Source organism: Gopherus flavomarginatus, chromosome 1 (assembly GCF_025201925.1).
Source record: "Gopherus flavomarginatus isolate rGopFla2 chromosome 1, rGopFla2.mat.asm, whole genome shotgun sequence".
NCBI lineage: Eukaryota > Metazoa > Chordata > Testudines > Testudinidae > Gopherus > Gopherus flavomarginatus.
This window is the reverse complement of record NC_066617.1, coordinates 246,185,352-246,209,005: the sequence shown is the minus strand read 5'-3', so window position 1 is coordinate 246,209,005 and position 23,654 is coordinate 246,185,352. Positions and strand designations below refer to the sequence as shown.

The window sequence follows — 23,654 nt, the reverse complement described above, 5'->3', positions numbered from 1 at the left end:
TAAAGAAATTTAAAATTTATGCAGTTAAAAAAATTGTTCCATGATCTCATGTCAACAGACGTGTACTACCTCATGTGTCCATTAAAAATTCTGGCTGTTTAGTTTTTACACTACAACCGAGTTAGGAGAAGATTTTCAAAAGGCACAAAGGGGAGCTAGGCACCCAACTCCCACTGGAAGTCTATGGGAGTTTAGTGCTTTATGCTCATTATGCCTCTTTTGAAAGTTTCCCTCTTAATAAACAGAAGTTATAAAATGATGGGTAATTTCACTCCCACTGGTATATTGTCTGACTGCAGATTCCTTAGGATTGCAATATTCAGTGACTTACATAATAGTACCAAACATTTCTGTAACTGGAAAGGTTTGAAAATATGCTATGATTTATTTTTCAAGCAAATGCAAGTGCCAAAGATTCTCTTTGCTTATAGATTCAGATTATTTCATTTAAAAATGCCCATAGAAAAATAAAAAGCACTGTTTCCTAATAAATTACTTTTCTAAATTACAGAACACTAATGTTTAAGAGCCACATCATTCTCCTCTGTGGTGAAGTTTCTGGGACATCTCCTTATTTTTCTGGAACTGGAACTATAATCTCCCTTTCTTGAAAGGAGACAGTTGTGAAAAAATATTGAGTGGCATCACAATGGGAGTAACAATACAAAATGTAACAGGAAGCACAGCAGTGGTAATTTGGCCAACCATGGCCATTTGTGCTGACAGCTTTTACAGTATTATGTATCATCCCAACCGGAACAACATGCTGTCAGGTTATTCAAGAAAAAATTTTCAGAAAGAAGAGCGAGTGCCTGCTAGTCGATCTTCATTTGTCGTCGAAAACCTAACTCCACTAACCACCTACATATTGTGCGTAACCTGCCAATCTGCAAACCCCTCCAGTGACCAGTGCAGAATTTTTCACACATTAGAAGAAGAACCAGCATCTGCAAGCAACAAAATAAAAGATGTGGCCCTGGGTATCTGGCTAACTAGCAGTATTCTGCTTCTCATCATTGCCGGGATCCTCCTTTATGGCTGCCTGCATATATGGTATCGCAAGAGACGAGAACGTGTAGAAGGACAAAACATGACCTCAGACCCGGACAAGGGGGAGGCTTGGACAATAAACAAGTCACACACCCCAGAGCAGTTTAACAGGCAAGGCAGATTAGTCCAAAGTGTTGAGGGTAAGAATGCAGAAGGTATCCAACTGGCTACCATAATAGAAAATCCCTTAACTTCTAAGGAGCCTACCACGCAAACTTCCAAAAGCCAGGAATTAGTGCCGATGACAATTGGGCTATTTTAATTGGTAAACGCCACTGCACAGATTAACAGTGCACCATGTGTGAAATATTTTAACCCACCAAATTCTATACCTTTTACGGTTTGTATTTGCAGTGTTTAATTCTTGCTGATGCGCTCTCATCAGCATTCTTATCCACAATTGTCCCTCCCACCATCACACGTACAGCTGGAAGGTTCTCAGTATTAAGGTTTAGAACTAAATAGTCTCTTGATTTGATTAAGAAAATATTATCAAGCATACAGCATAGAAATCAAAGCGTATTCTTGGTTTTTGTTTTGGAGGGAGAGAATAAGGTTTATTCCAAAACAGTAAACCAAAATAAACACACGAATGAAAAGGACAAAGGGAGAATTATTATTCAATAATAAAACAAACTGAAAATTGCATATTGAGACCTGGTATTCTCATGCTGCAGGCAGCTCGAATGCCCTGTATTAAATGACTACATCTATAATGGTCTGTAACGTTTTTTGTCCACATCATTCAGAATCAGGTTATTTCTGAAACTGCACAGCTCATTGCTGTACACTGTACTTGACAGTTCCATTCAAAACAAGTTCCAGTTATAGGACACCAGCTAAATTCACTGATATTCGAAAAAAGGGATTCCTATTTCACCCAACTTAAAAATGCACTCAGGATGGTGACACCGGCAAGAGGCACTCTAGCTACACCACCATGAGAGGTTAAGGTGTTTAATGCCTAATGCTGCAGTTATAAGAGGGAAGTGCTCATTGCACAGCATGGAAAGGGGAGATCATGAGACCCAAAACTATGACTCATGATTGCTCTGTCCCTAAACTGAAGAGGGAGAACAAAATACAATGGGCAGGTTTTTATCCAGCCATCAATTTCTGTTAAGGTACCAAGAGTAAAAGCAACTAGACTATGACTGAGTACATGTATTTTTGAGATTATGGAAATGTACATGCAACTTTAGCTGTCCTGAAGATCTTGGCAAGTTGCCAACACTGTCCTTGAACTGGCAGCTTAGGTACTCTGGAAGAATGATATGTCCAGTCTGTTTTCACACATTCATATTCCATAGTTTTAAATCTATTAAGCACATATTTCTTCCTTTTATGTTGATATATTTTAGTGTTATTGTATAATACGCTGTGTGTGTGGCTGTACGATATACTGTGATTTTAAGCATTTATTTTAAACAGATATTAAAAGAATGTATATTTAAACTCAACATTCACTTAGCCAGCTTGATCTATTCCAGCAGCCAAAGAAGGGCAACTGTTAGCACAGCCAATGCCATCAATTCTAATGGCTTTCTGGAAGCCAAAGTGGTCTATTACAGACAAGTCTGATAATGTAGCACTCACCTAAACACTTCACAGCAGGCAGTGTGGCTTTTCCCGCTACTCCACTCCTGCAGTGTTTCAACCATTCTGTGACTGATACTTCAGTTTTTTTAGTGCTAAGGTAGTCATACACACGGAAATCACAGCTGGCACAACCCGAAAACAAATTTACTCCACTCGCATGCCGTTGGGAGATCCACAACATAATTGTGTGCCAAATGGATATGTTCAAAATTATATATCTGTACTAAATTAACCTTTATACCTGGTCTGTAAATGTTAAATAATATCACGTACATATTTTTTTCAGTTGATTGCGTTTTCCTGTTGTCTCTTAAATAAACTGTGTCTAATGTTGAAAATTTACTGTTGTTTCAAATGGAGATAATTACCCAAAACAGACACGAACAACTGAAATAAAGTCTGCTCAGAAACTGAAGTTCTCCCTGCAGTTTTACCTCCAAAACAAATGCAGAGAAATAAACTACTGCAAACTCTTTTTATCAACTATGATGAAATATTTGTCCTAGCTAAATTAATTCAAAGAAAAGAGACTCATATAAGGAGGAAAGATTATCCTGTAGTTATGACATAAGTCCATGAGACCAGAGACCTGGCTTTGTTCCCAGCTCTGCCAATGGCTTACAGCGTGACTTTGTAAAGTTACTAACTTCTCTGTATTTCAGTTTCCTAATTTGTGACATGGGGACTGTCATCATTCCAGGCTGACCTGGTGTGCCCCCTTGCAGGTAGGCATAGGGATACAGGTGAGCCCTTACTAGATTTTCCCATCCCCTAGGGTATCAACAAGATGAAACAGACCATTAGATGCTAAAGAGCACCTCCCTGGGGAGGGTCTCGTTTCTTAACAGAAAAGCCAAAACAGAATATAAACAAAACTTTCACTCCGGCATCTCATTTGGGTGACTAAGTCATTCCGAGCCCTTCTGTCTCCTCACCTAAGTCTAGGGCTTGTTTCCACCCATGCTCTTCCCCCAAGATTGTCTCTGCCCCTGCTGTTAGGCCTACTGCCCCTACTGGAGTAAGACCCTTCTCTGGATTCAGAGGTGCGGGGAGGCCCAACCACTGCAATCTTCTCTAGGACAGCCGCTGATCCTTGCCAGGGCAGCATTTGGGAGACCCCTGGCTGAGACCAGACCCTCTTATATGCCTGCTGACTGCAGCCCTCCTCTCCAGGAACACCTCTCCCAGACTCTCCACGCTGGTGGGTTCCCCAGAGAGCTCACCCTCTAGGCTCCCTGCCCAGCCCTCTGGCTCAGGCCTCTTCTGGGAGTTCCTCTCCACAGGAGCGTCCTGTCGCCCTTCAGAGTTTCCCTCTAACTGAGCTTTGATAACCTTTATTAGGTCCAGCTGCTGGGTTGCTAATTAGCCACCTGAGGCAGTTAATGACCCCGAGTAGGGACTTCACATAAGACAGTCTCAAGCAGACTAGGCCCTAATTCCCCATAAAAGGCAGCTTCCTCATGACAGGGACTCAACAAAATTCCCGAAGATTTAGAGAGGGTCAATTAATTGATGTTAGTATGCCACACTGAAATCCCTGATGGAAACTGCTATAGCACTATTATAATATTTACAATTTTCAGCTGTGATAAAATCTTTGTATTACTTCAGGCTTTTACTTATTACAGACCTGTGTACACAACAATGACAAAAATGTAGGCACTTAAGAGCCTAAGTCCCAACAACTTTCAACAGCAATTAAGTGCTTCAAGAGACAAGATGGATGAGGTATTGGATGAACTTCTGTTGGTAAAAGAGACAAGTTTTTGAGCTACACAGAGCAATTCTGATTTGGGAAAAGTACTCAGTGTCACAGCTAAATATGACATGGAACAGACTGTTAAGCCTAAATGCTTAAGTCAGTTTTGAAAGTGCGACATAGGAGCTTTTGAAAGTTTCACCCTAGGTCACCCTGTATAGAATTAGAACATTAATAATCTTCTGCTTTGAGCCATATTGATTGATTTGGCTTTCTAACCTGTGAGAATCTGCAGTCAGATAATCTCTCTACAATCTCAGGTTCACTGTGGTGGTCTTGTGTTTTGGCAGCTTGCTCTTTAATTAAATGAGAAGGTATATATTTAGAGTGACGACTGAGACTGCTAATAAGAACCAACCAGTGCAAATTAATATTGACCTAGGAACTGACCTGAAACTACTATTGATTTAACATAAACCACTGAACTGCCAGACAGCAAATCCTTTTTTTTTTTTTTTCTGTTAAGTGGTTTCAAGGTGAAAAGCTCAGTGTAATATCTCCACTCCCCTAAGACATCAAATCCTCCTATCAAACTGTTACCAAAATATGCTTCATGTTCATAACACATAACTGTCATTAACAAAAAACAAAAACAAAGAGGCGAGGTTACAGATGGAAGAAAAGACACTCAGAATGCTCTACTTGTCAATTAATAGTTTCTCATCAAAGACAAGCATACATCATGAGTGAAATCCTGCCTCTATTAAGTCAGTGGGAGTTTTGCCATTGACTTAAACGTGGCCAAGACTTCAACCTATGTCTTTAATTTGGATTATGGAATATTTTTCCTCTACCGAATAAATTAGATGATATACACACAGAGCTCTGAAGACCTAACTGTATATTAACTGTTTAAGTATTAGTAAATGCTCTTTAAGCCACAAGTAGCCTCTGTAGTGGCTGATCTACATATCCTCCATAAGAATTCTATGCTTCATAATCAGATAAAGCTAATCATGATTCTTAAGGTAATATTCTCCCATTTGGGAGTTATGCAATATTATATGGCCATCCAATATTTCCTCCTCCTCCAGAGCCATTTCTCCATAACCTGATGGCAGTATGTCCTATATGGCTATTTGACTCTTGAATGAAGTCAAGAGACATCATTCTGCATGCTCTCAAACATTCTGGCTGACATAAAGTCAGTCATTTTTTGCAGTTAGGTATTTTTCCAGCTGACTGTTCTATTCCCAGTGCCAGCCAGGAGGAGCCGTTTACAATATCCACTGACCTATATCTCGTTACTGATATGAAAACAGAGGTCTGTGGGTACATAAAATCAGATGTTCCTGATCCTGCTTTAGGAACTGACCAGTTAACTGGAAGAGCACAACAGGAGACCATACACAACCTGAAGAGTGTGTGTGTTTCATTACTTATCAGAAAATCTACCAAATCAAAAAAGGTGGAGAGTTTTGTTATGGATTTAAAAAATACTTTGCTGATTTATGGATGGGTTGGTAATCTTAACAGAAGTCACAGTGGGAGTTAATACCTGTTTTATTGCAGAGCTGTGAGAAGCTAAAGACGAGAATGTGGTTGGGCGTGCTGGATGATGAAAAGGGGAACTCAATGGCATGATCTGTCCTCACTTCTCAGTTGGCTCCATTACTTGCAGATAGAGAGCATTTTATTTTTAAAGGGTTCTGCAACAGGTCAATCTTCCAGGTAAACAAATTTAGCCTTGGAATATATGAATCTATGAAAGTTCATCTCCAGCAGAGCATTCAGAATCTTGCCTAATAATCCAAAGATGACAGATATTTTTTTGCTGGACGCCAAATGCCCTTCCACCATCATACATCAAATATTTTAAGTTCAATGCTGCAGGAAACACACACCACAGGCATACACATAGGGACCATCATTCAAAGTAGTAGTAAAGAATAGAATAAATCCAGGGTGATGTACAGTTCTGCTTTCCCCCACACACTATTCAATAACTGCTTGGAAGTGAATATTCTAATTAAAATCACTATTTGTGGCAACACTTTAACTTTTAAATTTTCCATATAAAGAAAGATTAATTCTCATTTTTCCTTTATGTTTTAGAAGCACACATTTTACAAATGCAATCATTACCTTGGGACCGAACGTGTAGCATTTCTGAGCTGTATTTTCTTTGTCTATAATTAGCTATATAAGCCTGGACAAATCACTTAAATCAATCTGTCTCAGTTTCCTCCATCTGTAAAAACTGATATAACAATACTTACAGCACCTAACAGTGGTGGTGTGATAATTAATTCATGTGTATACAGTACTTTGAAAATGAGATGTGCTAAGTATAATTAGATAATGAATAGTAACCATACAAGAATGAAACATACCTAGGTGGTTCACTGAATCAGTTATAATTCTAAATACAATACATAAGATTTGCAACCCCTTCTAGATTAATACCCATCTAATTGTACCATGAAATGAGAAATATTCTTCACATAAAGCTTGCACTTTGTCTCTCTTCTTACTTGAAAAATGCTGCAAAATTAGAGTGATAATTCATCTCCTCTATTTAAAATACTTTCTAGTGACTTGTTAAGGCACTGTTATTACAAAGCTATGGGCTGGGACAGGGTGTTCAGAAAAATTACCACCTATTCCTTCCCATGAACTTTTTAGGATATCAGTGTGACACTATGCCCCATATTCTTCACAGAGATATGGTTATGATAGGATTATGATATAACTAAGATGTGTTTTATGCAAGATGGGTCATTTGCGATATCATTGGAAAGGTTATGATTTACTGAATATGATGATCCTATTTGTATGCATGTATCATTTTTGTATCTGAAGTTAGGAATATCGTCTATGCATCTTTTACAAGTGTTTACACCTGGGAAATGCCCACTAGACAGAATGCAATCAGTCTACGTAGCCAGGTGGGAAGGGCCATTAGGGAGAACAATAGGTCTTTGAAGATGCTAAACTCGCACCAGGGAGCCTTCTTGGGGATACTGCAAAAAGCCTCGGAGTTATGGCTGCAGGGACATATGACCAAGACACCTGGTACTGGACTCCATGATGATACTAGTGTTTTTCCACTGACTGGATGTGGGAATGGGAATCACACTGCGAGACAAAGGATTCCCACCATATGCAAAAACTATTTAAGGCAGGGAAGTGACATCATCAAGGAGTGCTGGAAATACTTGAGAACAAAAAGACTGGACTAGGGGAAAAGGGCTGAGCCCAGGTAAGAGGGTTGTCTAGCCTGTGAAAGAAATATCTGGAGTTTTAAGCTGCAAGCAAATGCAGCTTGCCTTCAAGAATCTCTGCAAGCTGCCTAAAACATTTAGGATGAGAATTTGCTATTTATAACCAATTTCTTTAGTATATCAAGCTTAGATTGTATGTTTATTTTATCTGCTAGATAATCTGCTTTGATCTGTTTGCTATCCCTTATAATCGCTTAAAACTTATTTTTTGTAGTTAGTAAACTTGTGTTTGCTTTGTCTAAAATCAGTGGTGTGGAAATCATAACTTGGGATGGAAAGCTGTGTATATTCCCCTCCACAATGAAGGAAGGGGAGAATTTCATGAGCTTATGCTGTACCGTTCTCTGTGCAGCACAAGACAGTAAAATTTTGGGTTCACACTCCAGAGGGCGGGGTGTGCACTTGAGCACTGGACAGTTCCTTAGCTGAGCCTTCCCATGCAGAGCTTATCTCAGCATTTGTGTGTACAGCTGCAGCTGGGTGTGTCCCTACCAGTATATATGCTGGTAAAGTGCAGTCTGAAGCCTGGGAGAACGCTTGGCAGACTGCATAGCAATACAGTTAAAAGGCTGGTGAGTCAGGTGGGCTCAATGGTACCCCAGTTCCAGGCGGCACCTCAAAGGGGGGCAGGGGCGGGGCAAAGAAAATCTGTCACAGTCAGGATCTAGGAAGTGTAGTTTATTTTGTAAAGTGTTTTTTAAAAAGCTAGTGCTTCTGCTGCAATAAGAATATAGACTCCGTTATTTATTTATACTGCTAAATTTAGGAATTACTTCTTTCTTACTATCCATTTAATAAAAGCCTCTTATTAATTCCTATACACACACATTCCATAAGCAAAACACAAAAGGAGTGTCAGCCTAAAAATCAAAAAAACAAAAGGAAAGGGGACTTCATGGAGTTATAATGGAAGTGTCAACCTAGGAATTTACTGCTCTTGTGACAGGTTAAATTATTCTGGCTGGATATTAAAGAAGAAAGATAACTTTGTGACCAGTAATAAAATGTTTATTCCTAAGAACAGGTAATCAATTCCCACGCTAGCAAGGATGAGAAAGGATGTTATACCCCTAATATACAATATTACAAAGATCAGCATGTGCGTAGTTCTATTAAAGACAATAAAACTACTCACTTAAAAGTTATGTGCATACACATAAGCATTTGCAGAATGGGGCATTTTGGGTATCAGATGCTGTCTCACACATAAGGCACAGGATGAGGAGTCAGGAGTGCTACACACTCACTGTTGTAACCTTGCTTAAAGCCATCATCATCTACCTGTTTCTTTTAGCTGGTTTTTTTAAACAGTTTAATATCTGAGATTTTGAGAGAGAGTCCTTATGTTTATTTTAAAGTCTGATTACAGTCAAAGGGCAGCTTTTCCTACTTGTTTCATCTCATTCTGTAACCACCACCACAGGAATTGCAATGAAGGAGCAGCTGCTCTCAATGTGGGCTCATGTTCCCTCTCTCTGTGGTTGACAAAAATTCCACAGCTCATTTTCTGTTCAGTTCTCCTCTGCTGCTGTGGAGAACTGTGCAATCTAAGTTTGACACGAGAACTAATTTTGAACAACATTAGATACGGCCAAACACCAAACCACAAAGTTTACACTGTCTTGCATATATTACTGCACCTTCCAGTCAAAATCCAAGAGCAAATTAGATTTAAAATATTCTCAAGAAGCATATACGCTAAATACTTAAGCACATTAATGGTAAATTTCATAACCAATCATTTCTGTACTGTAACATTTTTCAAAAAAGTTCTGTCATCAAGTGTATAAAAACCATGAATATAAGGTAATAAAATCTAACCTTTGATCCATGGAGATATTGCGGCTGTGCATTAGGTTGCTTATCTCTTTGAAACTCCTGAGAAAAGGGTAACACAGTACGAACAAATCTACAAAAGCAAAATATAGACATAGTTAGTTACGCTGGCACATCTAATATACCTAAATCATGCTGCTTCTGTCCACACACAAAATCAAATCGCCATTCTAATCCTACAGTCCAAGTCAAGTAAGGGGCAGCACACAGTTGCACTGCCGCAGGAACAGGGCAGAAACCAGATTACAATCCACATCTTTTTGCTGCTGCATCTTACTTCCCATTTTGTGCGGCTCCATGGTGCCCATCAGCACACTGAAGGACATTTCTCTCGCACCTGCATTGGAGAAGAATTAGCAGCCCAACGTTAGCTGCTCTCCCTCTTTCTCCACGTAGGTGCTAATGATACAGGTAGCCCACAAAGGAGAGAAAGGGATTTCCTCCTACCCACCTTCCTTTATCCACAGGGAAAATCTGTGTGTGGAATAAAATATTTTTTTTTCAAATGTATGCACAGTGTGCTGAGGTACTGTGTTTTTATTAGTGAAGGCCAAATAGAAAAGTACTCCTTCCACTTGGAATGCAAAGTGGCAAAGTTTTTTTGGTGCTTTATAAATCCTGCAGGAGAAGATTTCACAATCTTGGACCAGCCCCAAGAAAGCTGCCTTCTGTACAAACAAGCTTTACCCTGGTGGCGGACAATTTCATTGCACAAGAAAAATGTATCCATAATAGATACACTCCTGTCAGAAAGTGCAGTGACACATTTGGTATGTTTGCCATACCAATTCTGTGTCAGTGCATAAATAACTCTTGTTCTCCATGTTCAAATCACCCACCTTACTTCTTTAAAATACTGCCACTCCCGTTTAATGTTTTTTTAAGATCTTCACCATCATGTTGGTGTCACTAAACATAACCCTAAGTAACTCAGGAGGGTGGAAGGCCACCAGGGTATGGAGCCTTCCTGGTTTTAGGCCTCAGCAGACAAGAGTCCCTCCATGTTTGAACTGTAATCGACCTAAAAGGCCAGGTGTAACAGCCGTTATCAGTTGCAACAGTTCTAACTGGTCTAAAGCAGAAATAATGAGGCCTGCGCACCTTTAGCAGAAGGACAAGATAACTTGCAGAAGGAAAACTTACTAATGAGCTGCCGCGGCCAAGATTACTTAATGCATCTGTGCTTACGTAATTGCTACAGGGGGAGGAAGAAGGGGGGGGGAAAGAAAAAAAAAACTTATAAAAAGGGAAAAGCCGCTTGTGTAGGGGTGCTGGATCTGAGGCATGCTAAGTCTCCCAGCACCGCTTTGAGATCTCAAATAAACTTTGCTTGCTTCTCCACCCTGGTGTGTTTATTGACGCTAAGCACTCTGGGCACGAACCATTGTTGCTTGCCTCCGGCATCCTCTGTGCCTGCAACAATCAGATGCAGCGTATGTTGCTACCAGAGAGTTTAAAACAGATTAGAATACTAATTCTGTCAAGATCAGTGTACAGCAAGTAACATCATAATTTTAATTCCAGTATTCACTGAAGTAAGTATTGCTTTGTACACCATTAAAAATGCATATGCGTGGGAAACAAGTGATCTGAACATGCCTCAAATTCTACACATAGCTAAAAAGTATAACTAAATGGATGTCTGCAAATCTGAATTCTCTACAATGCTATTTTTTTCCTGAATATAATGCTGGTACTAAATTCAGAAAAATAGTATTGGCAGAAAATTCAGATTTGCAGACATCCATTTAGTCACGCTTTTTAGACGGATATAGAATCTGATATGTGCTCAGGCCACTTGTTTCCCAGGCATATACAATTGTAATGGTACACAAAGGAAGCTATTTCCTTCAATGAACCTGATACAGTGGTCCAGGTATATATTGACCAGAAAAAAGTGTTTCCACATGTGAAGACAGAGTTGTCAGTTGTCCAGGTTTTCCAAAATGGTCCCTCTTTTGAGGTAGCTATCCTAGAAAATCTGAAAAGCACTCTGTACACACTGTCAACTATTCAGTTTTGTAGGCTCAGGATCATCCCGGATGTCCCAGGGTTTTCTGTACCTCAGAGGTGGCAATCCTATGCGAAGAACAGGGAAGCCACCGAGCAATTAACAGTACACAATCAAAACTTGTGAGGCCAAAGTTAAAAGAAAAAAAAAAAAGAGAAGAAAAAATGCAATAAGCAGAGGAAATCAAGAGGAACAAAGAAATATTTAAATATATTATGGGCAAAAGGAAAACCAGTGGAAGTAGTGTCCACAAGGAGCTATTTGTCACAGTAGTCTGTTGAATTTAAAGTGAGTAAGGCCCAGAATCTGTACATACTTGCTTAAAAGCAATCCTTACTCTGGTAAGAAATCTATGGTGGAGCCCTCAATAGAATTTTGCATAAGAGGACTTGTTTTCATGACCAACGGTTTGCAGAATTTGACTTTTGATATTTGCTGCAAGTTTACCTTTTATTTAACTTTTGCAAGATTTTAATTTTAGCAGCTACTGCAATTTTATTAATTTCTACTACTCTGCAATAACAATCCTGCAAATAGAAACGTATATATGTAACATGTAGCATGAGTACAGAGACAATTGTGTGTGTTTGAAGCAAAGTGGCTTAAATTTCTGAAGTTACCAAAGGGGATTTTGAAGAAACTAGGCAAATGGCACACAAACCTTTAAATATGTGAGGAAAGAAATACTGGCCATACTAACAATTCACTGGTTGGATAGTTGGCATATTCCATCCCATAACATTTTTTAAAATAAAAATTAACTAGGAAAATAAAGATTCAGAAAAGAATGTCCTTAAAATACACATTGTAAACCAAAATGAACGATGCTACAAATACAGTTAGAAATTGAATGTGCAAAAGAAATAACTTTTAGCCAAAATTTGTTTCTAGCCACAACTGAGGCATACATTAAAGATATTTATTATCCAGCTAAAGATAAAAACATCCATGCTGATAGAACAACAACAATGTGCATGAAAACTGTAGAATACAGAAAACCAACCTCAGTTTGCAATTACCGTATATACTTGATCATAAGCCAGTTCGTTTATAAGCCAACCTCACCCCCCGCCAAGATGGATAAGTAAAAATGGAAAATGTTTATAACCCAGGGGTCAGCAAACTTTGGCTCCCAGGCCATCAAGATAAGCCATTGGGGGGCCAAGATGGTTTGTTTAACTTGAGCATTCGTAGGCACAGAGGTAAACCTACGTAAACAAAGTGTCCCGGCGCGCCAGCTGCTTACCCTGACAGGCCGAGACAGTAACTGGTGGGGAAATGTTTTGGGGGGGAGAAGCTGGGGGTCAGGGGAGTAACCCCTGTGACCACCCTCCACGACCCTACCCCTAGCCCGGGGACCCTCACACTCTCCCCATCCATCCCTTCTCACCTTATCTGGGGAGGATGTCTCTGGCCTGGCTGGAGCTGCTCGGCAGGTGAGCTGGGCAGCGTGGCTGGAGCCTGGTCCGGTGAGCCAGACCGGGTGGCGCGGCCGCAGCATGTTCCAGCAGGCTGGGCCAAGTGGCACAGCCGCAGTGTGCTCCGGTGGTGTGGCCACAGCCTGCTCTGGAGGGTGGGTCCGAGAGGCACGGCTGCAGCCCCAGAGCTGCAGATGCTTCGGAGTCTGGGAGGGAGAGCAGCATGGCCAGAAGCAGAGAGACTTCCCTTCCAGCTCTGCTGCCTCTCCTTGCTCCCTCTGTTGGGGGTAGATGTTGTGTCCCACCTCTCCCTCTCTATACCTGTTCATAAGCCGACCCCCTTCTCTGGTCCTTCCCTTTTTTACTAAAAAAATCGGGCTTTTGAATGAGTATATTCGGTATTTCCTTTATGCTTAGCAGGTTAATTTTTTTTATAACTTGAACTCTCTTAGTGGATCTTATAACACCTTAGTTTTTTTGTATTTTATAAAACTGCACAAAAATAAGTATACTAAAAGTTTCAGTTGTTTGTTAAGATTTTAACATCTTTCCAAGCTATCTGCACTTGTTAAAATTCAGTAACTGCTTGCCTTTAGCTGCTTCCGAGGAAGAAAAGATCACTCAGGTATATGGCTTTTGATACAATATATCTATTATCTTATATAAAATAGCCTCTCATTTGGATTTCCCAGATTTATTAGTTTTTCCATTCTCTTGTATAACTGTAATGCACTTATTTAGAAACTTCCTCTTGAGATTATTTGTTCTTTACAGAGATTTTTCATTAATGGAGTTCATCAGGGATGTTGTAAACATTTGATGAGATCACTCAAAGTAATCCTAGACATATGACAGTGCTTGAGATTGCTCTTTTCTCCCCTCACCCTACCCCTGTTACCTTTAAACTGACACTCATTTTCATGCTCAGTGAAAACTTTTACAAGTGAAAGAAAGGAGAGGAGTAACACTTATACCCGGTCACTAAGGATAAAATGGATTTGCAGTGCATGGACATACTGTGCAAGATTTACTGGGCTATCAACAATTTCCTTGAGAATCTTAAATTACTTTTCATAAAACAGTCAATGCTCAGTCAAGGTCTATTCAGCTGTAAATGGACTTCAGAAGTCATAGTGAATAATTAGAGATGGCCCAGAGCTGCAGAGTTGTACCCGTTCACATGTTGATCCATGGTTTTTACTCAGACCCATCTCTATTGTTAATTTTAAGTGTTAGGGATAGAAGTAATTACAATGTCTTCAGGTGACTGAGGAAAGAAGAGACCCATTCAGACTTCCACTGTACTTGGAGCAGAGCACAGAGCAGGTAGGGCAGCACTTGCCTTAGAATTCAGTCAGAGCAGAAGTTCACATGAATCACAGTTGTTGAAATGAGCTAACATGCATCTTTGTTCAAGCTGTTCATTAGATACTGTCCTAAAGTTCTCTGACATTCAGCCCACTTGTTCAATTTCTCCCTTTCAGAAAAGTTAGCAAGGTGCTGCAGTGAAACGTCTGGAGCCAGAGACTTGTGTTGTATATGGTCCCAAGAGATGGGTGGGAAGAAGGTGGGGTGTGGGGGATTCTACTGGATCATCCTTGTTAATCTTTGTTACCTTCTGGCAAAGGAAGATTTGAAGAAGCCAGAAGGTAACAAAGATGAACAGATCTTCAGTATCCTTGACTGATTCATATTATCCACTTTGAGACTGTGCATTACAACTTCCATCCTTCAATCCCAAGGACTGCACTGAATTCTTTAGAACCTGCCAACATCATCTGTAATTCTTAAATATAAAGAAAAATCTTCTTTAAAAAATTCCTTGTAAGTGTTATGCTCTCAGTTTCCTTTTCAAATAGAAATGTTGAAATCTGAATAGTTTGAATAAAAGAGGTGGAAGAATGAGGCCTTTAAGACTGGCAATTATTTGGACAGATTCTCTTCCCCTCACTTTCTCTGATAAAGAGGAAAAGTTACTTTGGTGAATAACTGAGCTGCACTACTCTGTGTATGGTTTGGCATGCTCCAAGATAACAAGTTCTTGTTAGATTTATTCTGTGTTGATGACTGTCCAGAAATTTATCCATTTTCATCAGTACAGTTCTAAGCAATCACAACAAAGTTGATCACAGAGATCAAAAATCTGTTGGTTGGTTTACCAGTGCTTTTGAAATAATGACTGATAAATACAACACTGGTCTGGAAATAATCATATCACTTTCAAATAATCTCATACCAATGAGAGACCAATGTGAGGGAGTCTGCAACAGTCAACTCACAGGACAACAGGCACCACCTAAACTGATACCAATTTAACTAAAAACACACTATAGAAAAAAAGTCTCTATCAACCAGTGGTCAATTCCAGCTCTTTGCGGGTTTTACTGAACTGAAGGCTATACACTAAGGTTATGTCTACCCTATGGAGCCTATGCTAGCATAGATATATTGACATAGCCCTCTAGTGTAGATGCAGTTTAAGCTGACAGAAGAGGCTTTGTCGGTATGGGAACACCATCTCCCCGAACAATGGTAGCTATGTGGACAGAAGCCCTCTCATGTCGACATAGCTATGTTAATAAAATCCTGGCATAGATTCAGCTATGTCCATGTTTTTTTCATGCCACTGACCACTGCAGCTATACCAATGTAACTTTTAATTGTAGAGCAGGGGTTGGCAACCTTTCAGAAGTGCTGTGCCAAGTCTTCATTTATTCACTCTAATTTAAGGTTTTTAGAAGGCCTCTTTCTATAAGTCTATAATATATAACTAAACTATTGTTGTATGTAAAGTAAATAAGGTTTTCAAAATGTTTAAGAAGCTTCACTTAAAATTAAATTAAAATGCAGAGCCCCCCGGACCAGTGGCCAGACCCAGGCAGTGTGAGTGCCACTGAAAATCAGCTCGTGTGCCGCCTTTGGCACGCGTGACATAAGTTGCCTACCCCTGTTGTAGACCAAGCCCTTAAGATAGTCAAGTCTACAGTCACTGCAAAAATCTATGTCAGGGCCCACTCGGACAAGTGAGATTGCCTGAACATAAGGATCACGGCCTTAGTCTGTTCCTGTAAATTAGCATATGAAAGCTAAAGAATCATGCCTTGAATGAAATATTTAAAGTGACAAAAGTTATGAGTATTTTATTTTTAGACCTACATGAAACTTATATTTTGTTCCCTGTAGGGGTATGCTTACGGTGTGAGATCAAGTGGTTAGGGCATTACCTAGAGCTTGGAAGACCTGGGTTAATTTCTCTGCTCCACCACAAACATCCGTGTGACCTTGGGCAAGTCACTAAGCCTCTGTGCTTCACTTCCCCAACTATAAAGTGGGGATAACAGCACTTCTCTGCCTCCCAGTGGGGTTACAAGGATACACTCATTAAAGACTACGAAGCACTTTGAGATCTACTGATGAAAAGTGCCACATAAAAATAGGTGTTGTTACTACTATATATTTAGAATTTGGCTGAATACAGAGTAACTCAAAATAGGACCCCTCTGAAGTCAAATACAAAGCTGGAGAGTTGATGAAACAATAAACGATAGGCACAAGTAGCATGATTGGTTATTTAATCATTGCAGGATATATTAGTAACTGAACCCTGCAATAGCTTACCTCAAATCTCATCAAACCTGTCAATTAAATATGAGCTTTTCTATTAAATTGTGTTAACTTGTGCCACTGTACACAGTGTGGGGAGCACAGCAGACAGCATGCCAACTTTTGACTAAACAGATGCAGTGGTATTTCCATATTGAACTTCTAATCAATCTTTTTATAGTAAAAACATTTTAGCAATTTAGTTTGTTCTGAAAATATTTGGGTTTTATTAAACGTTTAATTTTTAAAAAAATATAAACTCCAGAAAGGACAAAGAACTTCCTCCACATGTCTTTCATTTACACTGCTAGCTTAGCTGATTAAGACAGTAAAGGGAAAGATACAAATATCAACACATAAACAAGGTTTATTGACATTGGCACAAAGCAGTTTCAAAGTATACATGGCAAAATGACAGATAGCCTCCTTGGAGATAAGGGCATATGTTAAACCTTCTAGAGAATTCCTCCTTCCACTGAACTGCAGAAGTCTGATGCCAGGAATGAGGGCAGGAAAAGAACAGCAGTGGAAGGGACTAACATTAGGAGAGAAGAAGTGGCCTTCCTCTCCTCTTCTGATGGTGGGCCAGCATGAAAGAAAGGAGATTAAGTAGCCAGTACGACACACCTCATGGATTGGTAGGGCCCTACCAATTTCCCAGTGAAAACCGATGTCCCCTTGTTCCTAGGAGCCCCCCAGCAAAGGAGACTCCTAGCTCCAGCTGGGCTGGGGATGGACAAGTCCTGTCCCTTCCCTGCATAACCTCTCTGGTGGTGGGGGTGGAAGTCGGGGGAGAAAACCAGACCCACCTCCGGGTGCCTCCCTCTGCTGCAGGATGCTCTGGGACTGGGCAGCAGCCCCAGAGGTTCCTGCAGCTGAAGGAGACTTATGGAGTTGGATCCAATATTTCCTGTGCTGCTGGAAGCGCCCAGCTGGGTTCGGGAGGGACAGTAGCTGTTCTTTCCCTGCAGGGTTGCTCTTGGGTATCTATTCCGGCTGCACATAGCTCTGCACCCCTCCTCCCCACTCGCTTCCTGTCCCTCTCCCTTTGCAGCTGCCTGGGGAGGGGACATTGTACAGAGAACTGTCCCCACTTCCAGGTGCAATTATTAGCTTATTTCAATAAAAACAAAAAGAAAGGTGAGGCACTTGACAGAATTTTTTGACTGACACTTTACAGCAGCAAATCATACTCAGGGCTGAACTCACCGATTGGTAGATATGGACATTAGGGAAGTTACGTACTGTACTGATCTCAATTGACCATCTACTAGAAGACGCATGCAATTACTGTAAAATGAGCGTCCAAAGTAAATCAAAAACCTCAAAAACTATTACTGCAGCAGATCGTGTGAAAGAATTTGGAAGCCAAATTCTACATGCCGATGGTGACAAACTATTTTGTACAAGCTGCAATTTTTCATTGGATCACACCTGTCGCCCACACCTGTCACCCCCGCAGTTCCCATTGGCCATGATTCCTGGTGCTCTGGGCAGAGGCAGCACACAGAGATGCCTGGCCACATCTCTGCCTAGCAGCTGAGCGAGGGGGATATCGCCCACTCCCAGGGAGCCCCCCAGGGAAGAGCTGCCCAGAGCCCAACTCACCCCATCCCATGCCCCAACCCCCTACCCCTTCCCACATCCAAACTCTGCTGCTACTGTGGGGTGAAGGGGGGGAGATGCAGAGCCAGCTAGGAAGCCTGCTGGCCCGCCAGCCCTCCACCCCTGGCACCAGCGGGGGTCCCAGGCCTTGCGCTGCCACCCAGCCCCAGCACCCGCACCACTCCCGGGCAGCCCTCTTCCCCTCCACCTCCCCCAGCACCCAAGTTTTAGTCAGGGGTATATAGTAAAAGTCATGGACAAGTAACAGGCTGTCAATTTTTGATTACTGTCCATGACTTGTCCGTGATTTTTACTAAAAATACCTGTAACTATAATGTAGCCTTAACCACAGTCAGTTCTGTTTCTTTTGCACTCTAATAGGGGTGAATTAAAAATCCCCTGGATCTCATGACTAACTTGAACCCAGGGCTAGTGGAGTTGAGCTGTTGCCACACATTTGACAGCCTATGTTTCCACAAATAACCAAGACTGCAGCCTCTTCTTGGACTTGAATGTACAGGAGGTTAACAAACTCATGTGACTAAAATTCTGAAAACCAGCAGCTGCAATTAGTAAATCTCTAAATCTTTTAATAGCAGTCCATCCTATTGTTTAATCTCAGTGCACTATCAAATGTAAAATAATTACAGATGATCAGGTAGTTCAACGTGCAGTTTGCTGTAATACTTCTGCAGAAACAACTTCAATGTTTGTGCCCCCAAGACTGAAGTCTTTGTAAATGCCTGAAGAGTTCCACAAAATGCTATGCACAAATTAGTTCTACTGTTAAGCATTTATATTAAATAATAACTAAAGATTAAAAAGAGAGTGACAAGTTAATTTGAAAAAAATTACACGTTCTACACCTGCCCTCGTACTCCCGCTAATTTTTGTAGTTTTACAATTCCTTTTTTTTTTTTTTTAAATAAATGTTTTTCTTTCCTCTGACGTTTGTGTGTGGCCTTCACACAAGGAATAGTCTATGGAAGGGGAAGAATGAAACTGCCGACGCACACAGAGCCGTCAAATACACATAATATATTAAAAACTTAATCACTGGGCTTACTTGTAATAATTTGTGTGACTAAAGTGTGACAAACTGATAATGTATTTCAGTCTGTACTTTGCACTTTAATGGCAGTCATGTCTGAATGTGTACAAACATGTTAAAAACTGCAAGATACCACAGAGTCCTGGGAGGAAAAAATTAACTGGCTCAATTGTGTGTATGTGCACACAATTCAAAAAAGCACATAGCTATGTGATCATACATGCTTAAAGCTTTCTGTATATATCAGAGCAATTCTGTGCACAATAATGAAATCAATCAAGCTGGATGACTAGCAAAGATGTTATCTAAGACCTCCTTCATTTTATCATCTTTCAAATTAATTATCCTGCTAGGCTGGAGCTCAGCCTAACCCAATTTGTGTACACACTTTCATATAAATAAGCAGCCGTACCACAGAACCCAATTTGATTTCCTCAATGATTCCACATTCACTTCCTAAACATTTTTAGAGGCATATACCAAATGCAGCCTCTGAGCTGATGACTGAACACAGACTAAATATATTCAGTAGATGTTTAAATTTCTTTGATTGGTGAAGCTTTCAGAATATAGGAAAGTCAAAGTTTAACTATGCAGTGTTATTCCAGGTAACTGTATTCCAGTTATTCCTAAAAAACCTCATCATATTGAATGAGTCTGGGGCTGAATTTGAGAATTTTGACAAGAATTAAACATTTGTAGTTACTCGTAAGAAATACATCCAGCTGTTCTCCACAGGAGGACTCAAGCAATAAAAGCTGTTTAGTAATGCCTCCAGAACAAAAAGGACACTGTGCCTTTCTGCATAGCCAGAAACTTTGACCCAAAATACAAGTATTATTGAAAGGGAAGACAGAGGAAGCTCTCTGGGGAGAATGGGAGGTGAAATGATGCTGTTCCACCTCTCCCCACCCCTGAATAACTCAACCTCATTTCATAGTCAGCAGGTTTCTCATTGTATTTCACTCCTGAAGGTAAATGTGCTTTAACCACAAACTGAAAAGAAAGTAAAGCAACACAAGTCCAAAAAAGCCTCAAATCCTCTTGTCCTGTTAGTGTCCTCAACTGACTCAAGCATTCTGTATTTTAAATTCCGCCCCCACATCTCTACCATTCTGTATCCTTAAAAGCAGGAATGCAAGACATGGAATAAATCTGCCATGGCAGCAGGAAATCACAGTATATGTTTGTGAACGTGTCAGCTATATAAAGCAATAGAAGCCCCCGATCAGAATACATAGGTAGGCAAAAGTGCCACTAACCTCCCGTGGGGGGGAAACAAAAAGACTGAATTATATGAATTTGGCTTACTTGCAAAATCCGCTCAGTTTTGATGGCTGGGAATTCTACATTGCTATATTAATAACCTTTGTGATTAAAAAAAGTGCATTTACACTTCAATCCATTGCACTGTGGTCAACTTCAAAAGGCACTTGCCCTCAATGACAAAAGAGGGGGTCAGTAATGCAATCAATAGAAACAGTGTATCCAAAACTGCCAGAGTGCAGAAGAGAGTGAGGACACATGTACAAAGATACTTGGCTACACACAACCACTGAACTCTGTCTCAAACCAGTAATTCATCCTCTTTTCTTTGCATTATCACAAAATCAAGGGATATAATTTTGCTTCCATTACGTATTGTTGTAAAATGTTTTACTACATGCTTTTTTTATGAAAATTTCCTCCTAACATGTACCTTTAACTATTTTTAGATATTCTTTATTTTACAGCATATTGTAGATAGAACATTAAAATTTCACTGAATTTGGCAACTCAGGTTAAGTTTGGCTTTTCTCCTATTGTGGACATATACTAGCACTGTCAAATGTATGAATGGATAAGTAGTCTGAATCACTTTGCTTTCTTACACATGTACATTTGTATGCCACATGAACTATTCCAAACATTTAAAAAGGAGATAGAGGCAAAACATGAGGCGAACAAAGACAGGATTCACCAACATTTGTTATGAAAGAGGTTATGGCAGAGACAAGCTGTTACAACCTTCACTTGTAATCAATTCTTCCTCTGACTATAAATAATGATAAAAGTTCAAGTTTTGTACAAACTAATTTTAAAAAAAGGAAACCAATGTACCCATTGGGACTCAATTAATTGATTTTTTTTTTAAATGAGAAATTGTATTTTTAAAAATACCGCCAAAATATAGACAGTTGTCAGCCCTCGCTTATACCAGGTAAACAGAATCTACTATACATTTCACCCTGCTGATACAACAAACTACACATGCAAAGACAATGATTTAAAAGGCCGCCATGCTAACCTGTTAGTGGACCCATTGTAGCAATAGTTTGGAAGGAAATCATAGTTGAGCTCCCAGAAGACATGAAGAGTGATTCTTCCATAGGGAGCCGACACGTTGTGATTGGCTTCTCTGAACATGGCATCAAAGCTGTCTAAGGTCATGTATCTGCTCAGTAGCTTGTGTGTCATTTTATTTATCTCTACCAAGCCATCTAGCTCCTGAGAACATTTAAAACAAGAAAGGGGGGGAGGGAGAAACGTGAGGAGAATTATCAAATTTCCTTATGAGCTGTACTATGGCGCTCGTCATTACGGCATCTGAGAGATTCACAAACATTAATCCAGCTTCAGAAACCCCGGTGAGGAGAAGGGGTGGTATTTTTCCGATCAGTAAAACAGGGATCTGAGGAACAGAGAGATTAAGGTAATAAGTTTATATTAATTTTGGGTGCCTGAGTTGAGGCACCCAGGACCTGATTTTTCAGAGCACTTAGCACTATGCACAACGCTTTATATATTCAGACAAGGCACCCAATGACTTCAGTCACACTTCCTCAATTTCTGTGTGCCCAACCTGAAGCCGGGGAGGGGGCTTGAATTTCAGAACACACCACTAATGACCACCAGTAAAAAGTCTGATTAAGTGACTTGCCAGCACCACATAGGAAATGCTGTGGCAGAGAAAGGGATAGAATCCAGGTTGCCAGGGCAGCATTCAACTGCCTTAACCATGAGACTGTCCTTGGACTGTCTTGCAATTCCCTGCCTCATTCACTGCACACCTTTCGACTCCTACAGCAAATGAGGCTGCGACCCTGATTCATCCCTAGAGCTGGTCCATCCTCTGCACTGAAAGAGGTAAGTGGGAAGAAAGGGGTCGGGAGAAAGGAAGTGATCATATAATTGAAGACTGTGGGCATGTCTACACAAAGAAAGACTGCTGAACTCAAATTAATATGCAAATTAGATACAATTAACTTAGGCCTGGTCCACACTACAGCGTTAAATCGATTTAAACAACGTTAAATCGATTTAACGCTGTACCCGTCCACACTACAAGGCACTTAAAATCGATTTTAAGGGGTCTTAAAATCGATTTCTGTACTCCTGCTCAACGAGAGGAGTTACCCTAAAATCAATATTACTATATCGATTTAGGGTTAGTGTGGACGGAAATCGAAGTTATTGGTCCCATTCTCTTACTGAGCTACCCACAGTGCACCGCTCCGGAAATCGATGGTAGCCTGGGACCATGGACGCACACCACCGAAGTAATGTGCCCTAGTGTGGATGCGTAAAATCGATTTTATAAAACCTGTTTTATAAAATCGATTTTATTAATTTCGATTTTACTCTGTAGTGTGGACGTGGTCTTAGGTTTAACAGAGACTGGGAATGGTTGGTCATGACACTAATTGAATCTATTTCCCCATGTTAAGTTCTCCTCACACCTTCTATGGGTCATCTCGATTATCACTTCAAAGGTTTTTTTTTCCTCCAGCTGATGATAGCTCATCTCAGTTGATTGGACACTTCCAGTTGGTATGCGTACTTCCACCTTTTCATGTTCTCTGTATGTATAAATATCTCCTGTCTGTGTGTTCCATTCTATGCATCCGAAGAAGTGAGCTGTAGCCCACAAAAGCTTACGCTGATATAAATTTGTTAGTCTCTAAGGTGCCACAAGTACTCCTCTTCTTTTTACAAATACTTAATGCGCAGCAAGCTAGGGTGTAAATCTATCCTACACTAGCCAGCCACCCACTAAGCGTTTGTGTGGACCTTGCTCCCATGCACTAGAAGTTCCCAAGTGCGCTTAAATCTACACTGCTTTGAACTTTTGGTGCGCAGCAGCAGGGTCCACACGAAAACTTAGCAGGCAGCAGGCTAGTGCAGAGTAGATTTACTTCCCAGCTTACCACGAAATAATTGTTTATGAAGACAGGCGCTGTATCAATAATGCATATGCACAAGGCACCTCTATTCAGTTATTCTGTATGTCTCTGTGCTGCCCTCTCTTTTTATGCCTCTTCTTTAAACTGAACAAACTTAGTCTTTTCTTGTATGGAAGTCTCACCATGTTTCATAATTTTCATTGTTGTGTAGCTCTGAAACCCGTCTGCCTATTGTATCTTTTTCGATATAGGGTGAACAGAACTGAACATAGTATTCCAGGTGAGGATGTTGCATATTAAACTTGCAAAGCAAGAACTGAAGTGACCAGAGTATT

General features: G+C 40.4%; 2 protein-coding genes across 10 annotated transcripts in view; one reads left to right on the top strand and one right to left on the bottom strand.

Moving 5' to 3' along the window:
- Positions 1-23,654, bottom strand: part of CYFIP1 (cytoplasmic FMR1 interacting protein 1) — a 143,939-nt gene that overhangs the window by 43,104 nt on the left and 77,181 nt on the right. For all 9 annotated transcript variants that reach the window (XR_007768726.1, XM_050919346.1, XM_050919327.1 and 6 more), the window contains 2 exons: positions 21,444-21,643; positions 9,454-9,541 (listed from right to left, as the gene is read on the bottom strand). Coding sequence is in view for 8 of the 9 variants with exons in the window: in XM_050919346.1 (XP_050775303.1) it covers positions 9,454-9,541; positions 21,444-21,643 (288 nt within the window). In the remaining variant the exon portion in view is untranslated. The remainder of the gene's footprint in view (positions 1-9,453; positions 9,542-21,443; positions 21,644-23,654) is intronic.
- Positions 542-2,843, top strand: LOC127032393 (fibronectin type III domain-containing protein 9-like). The gene has a single exon (XM_050919650.1). The coding sequence runs from the start codon at positions 650-652 to the stop codon at positions 1,310-1,312; it is 663 nt and encodes a 220-aa protein (XP_050775607.1). The 5' UTR covers positions 542-649; the 3' UTR covers positions 1,313-2,843.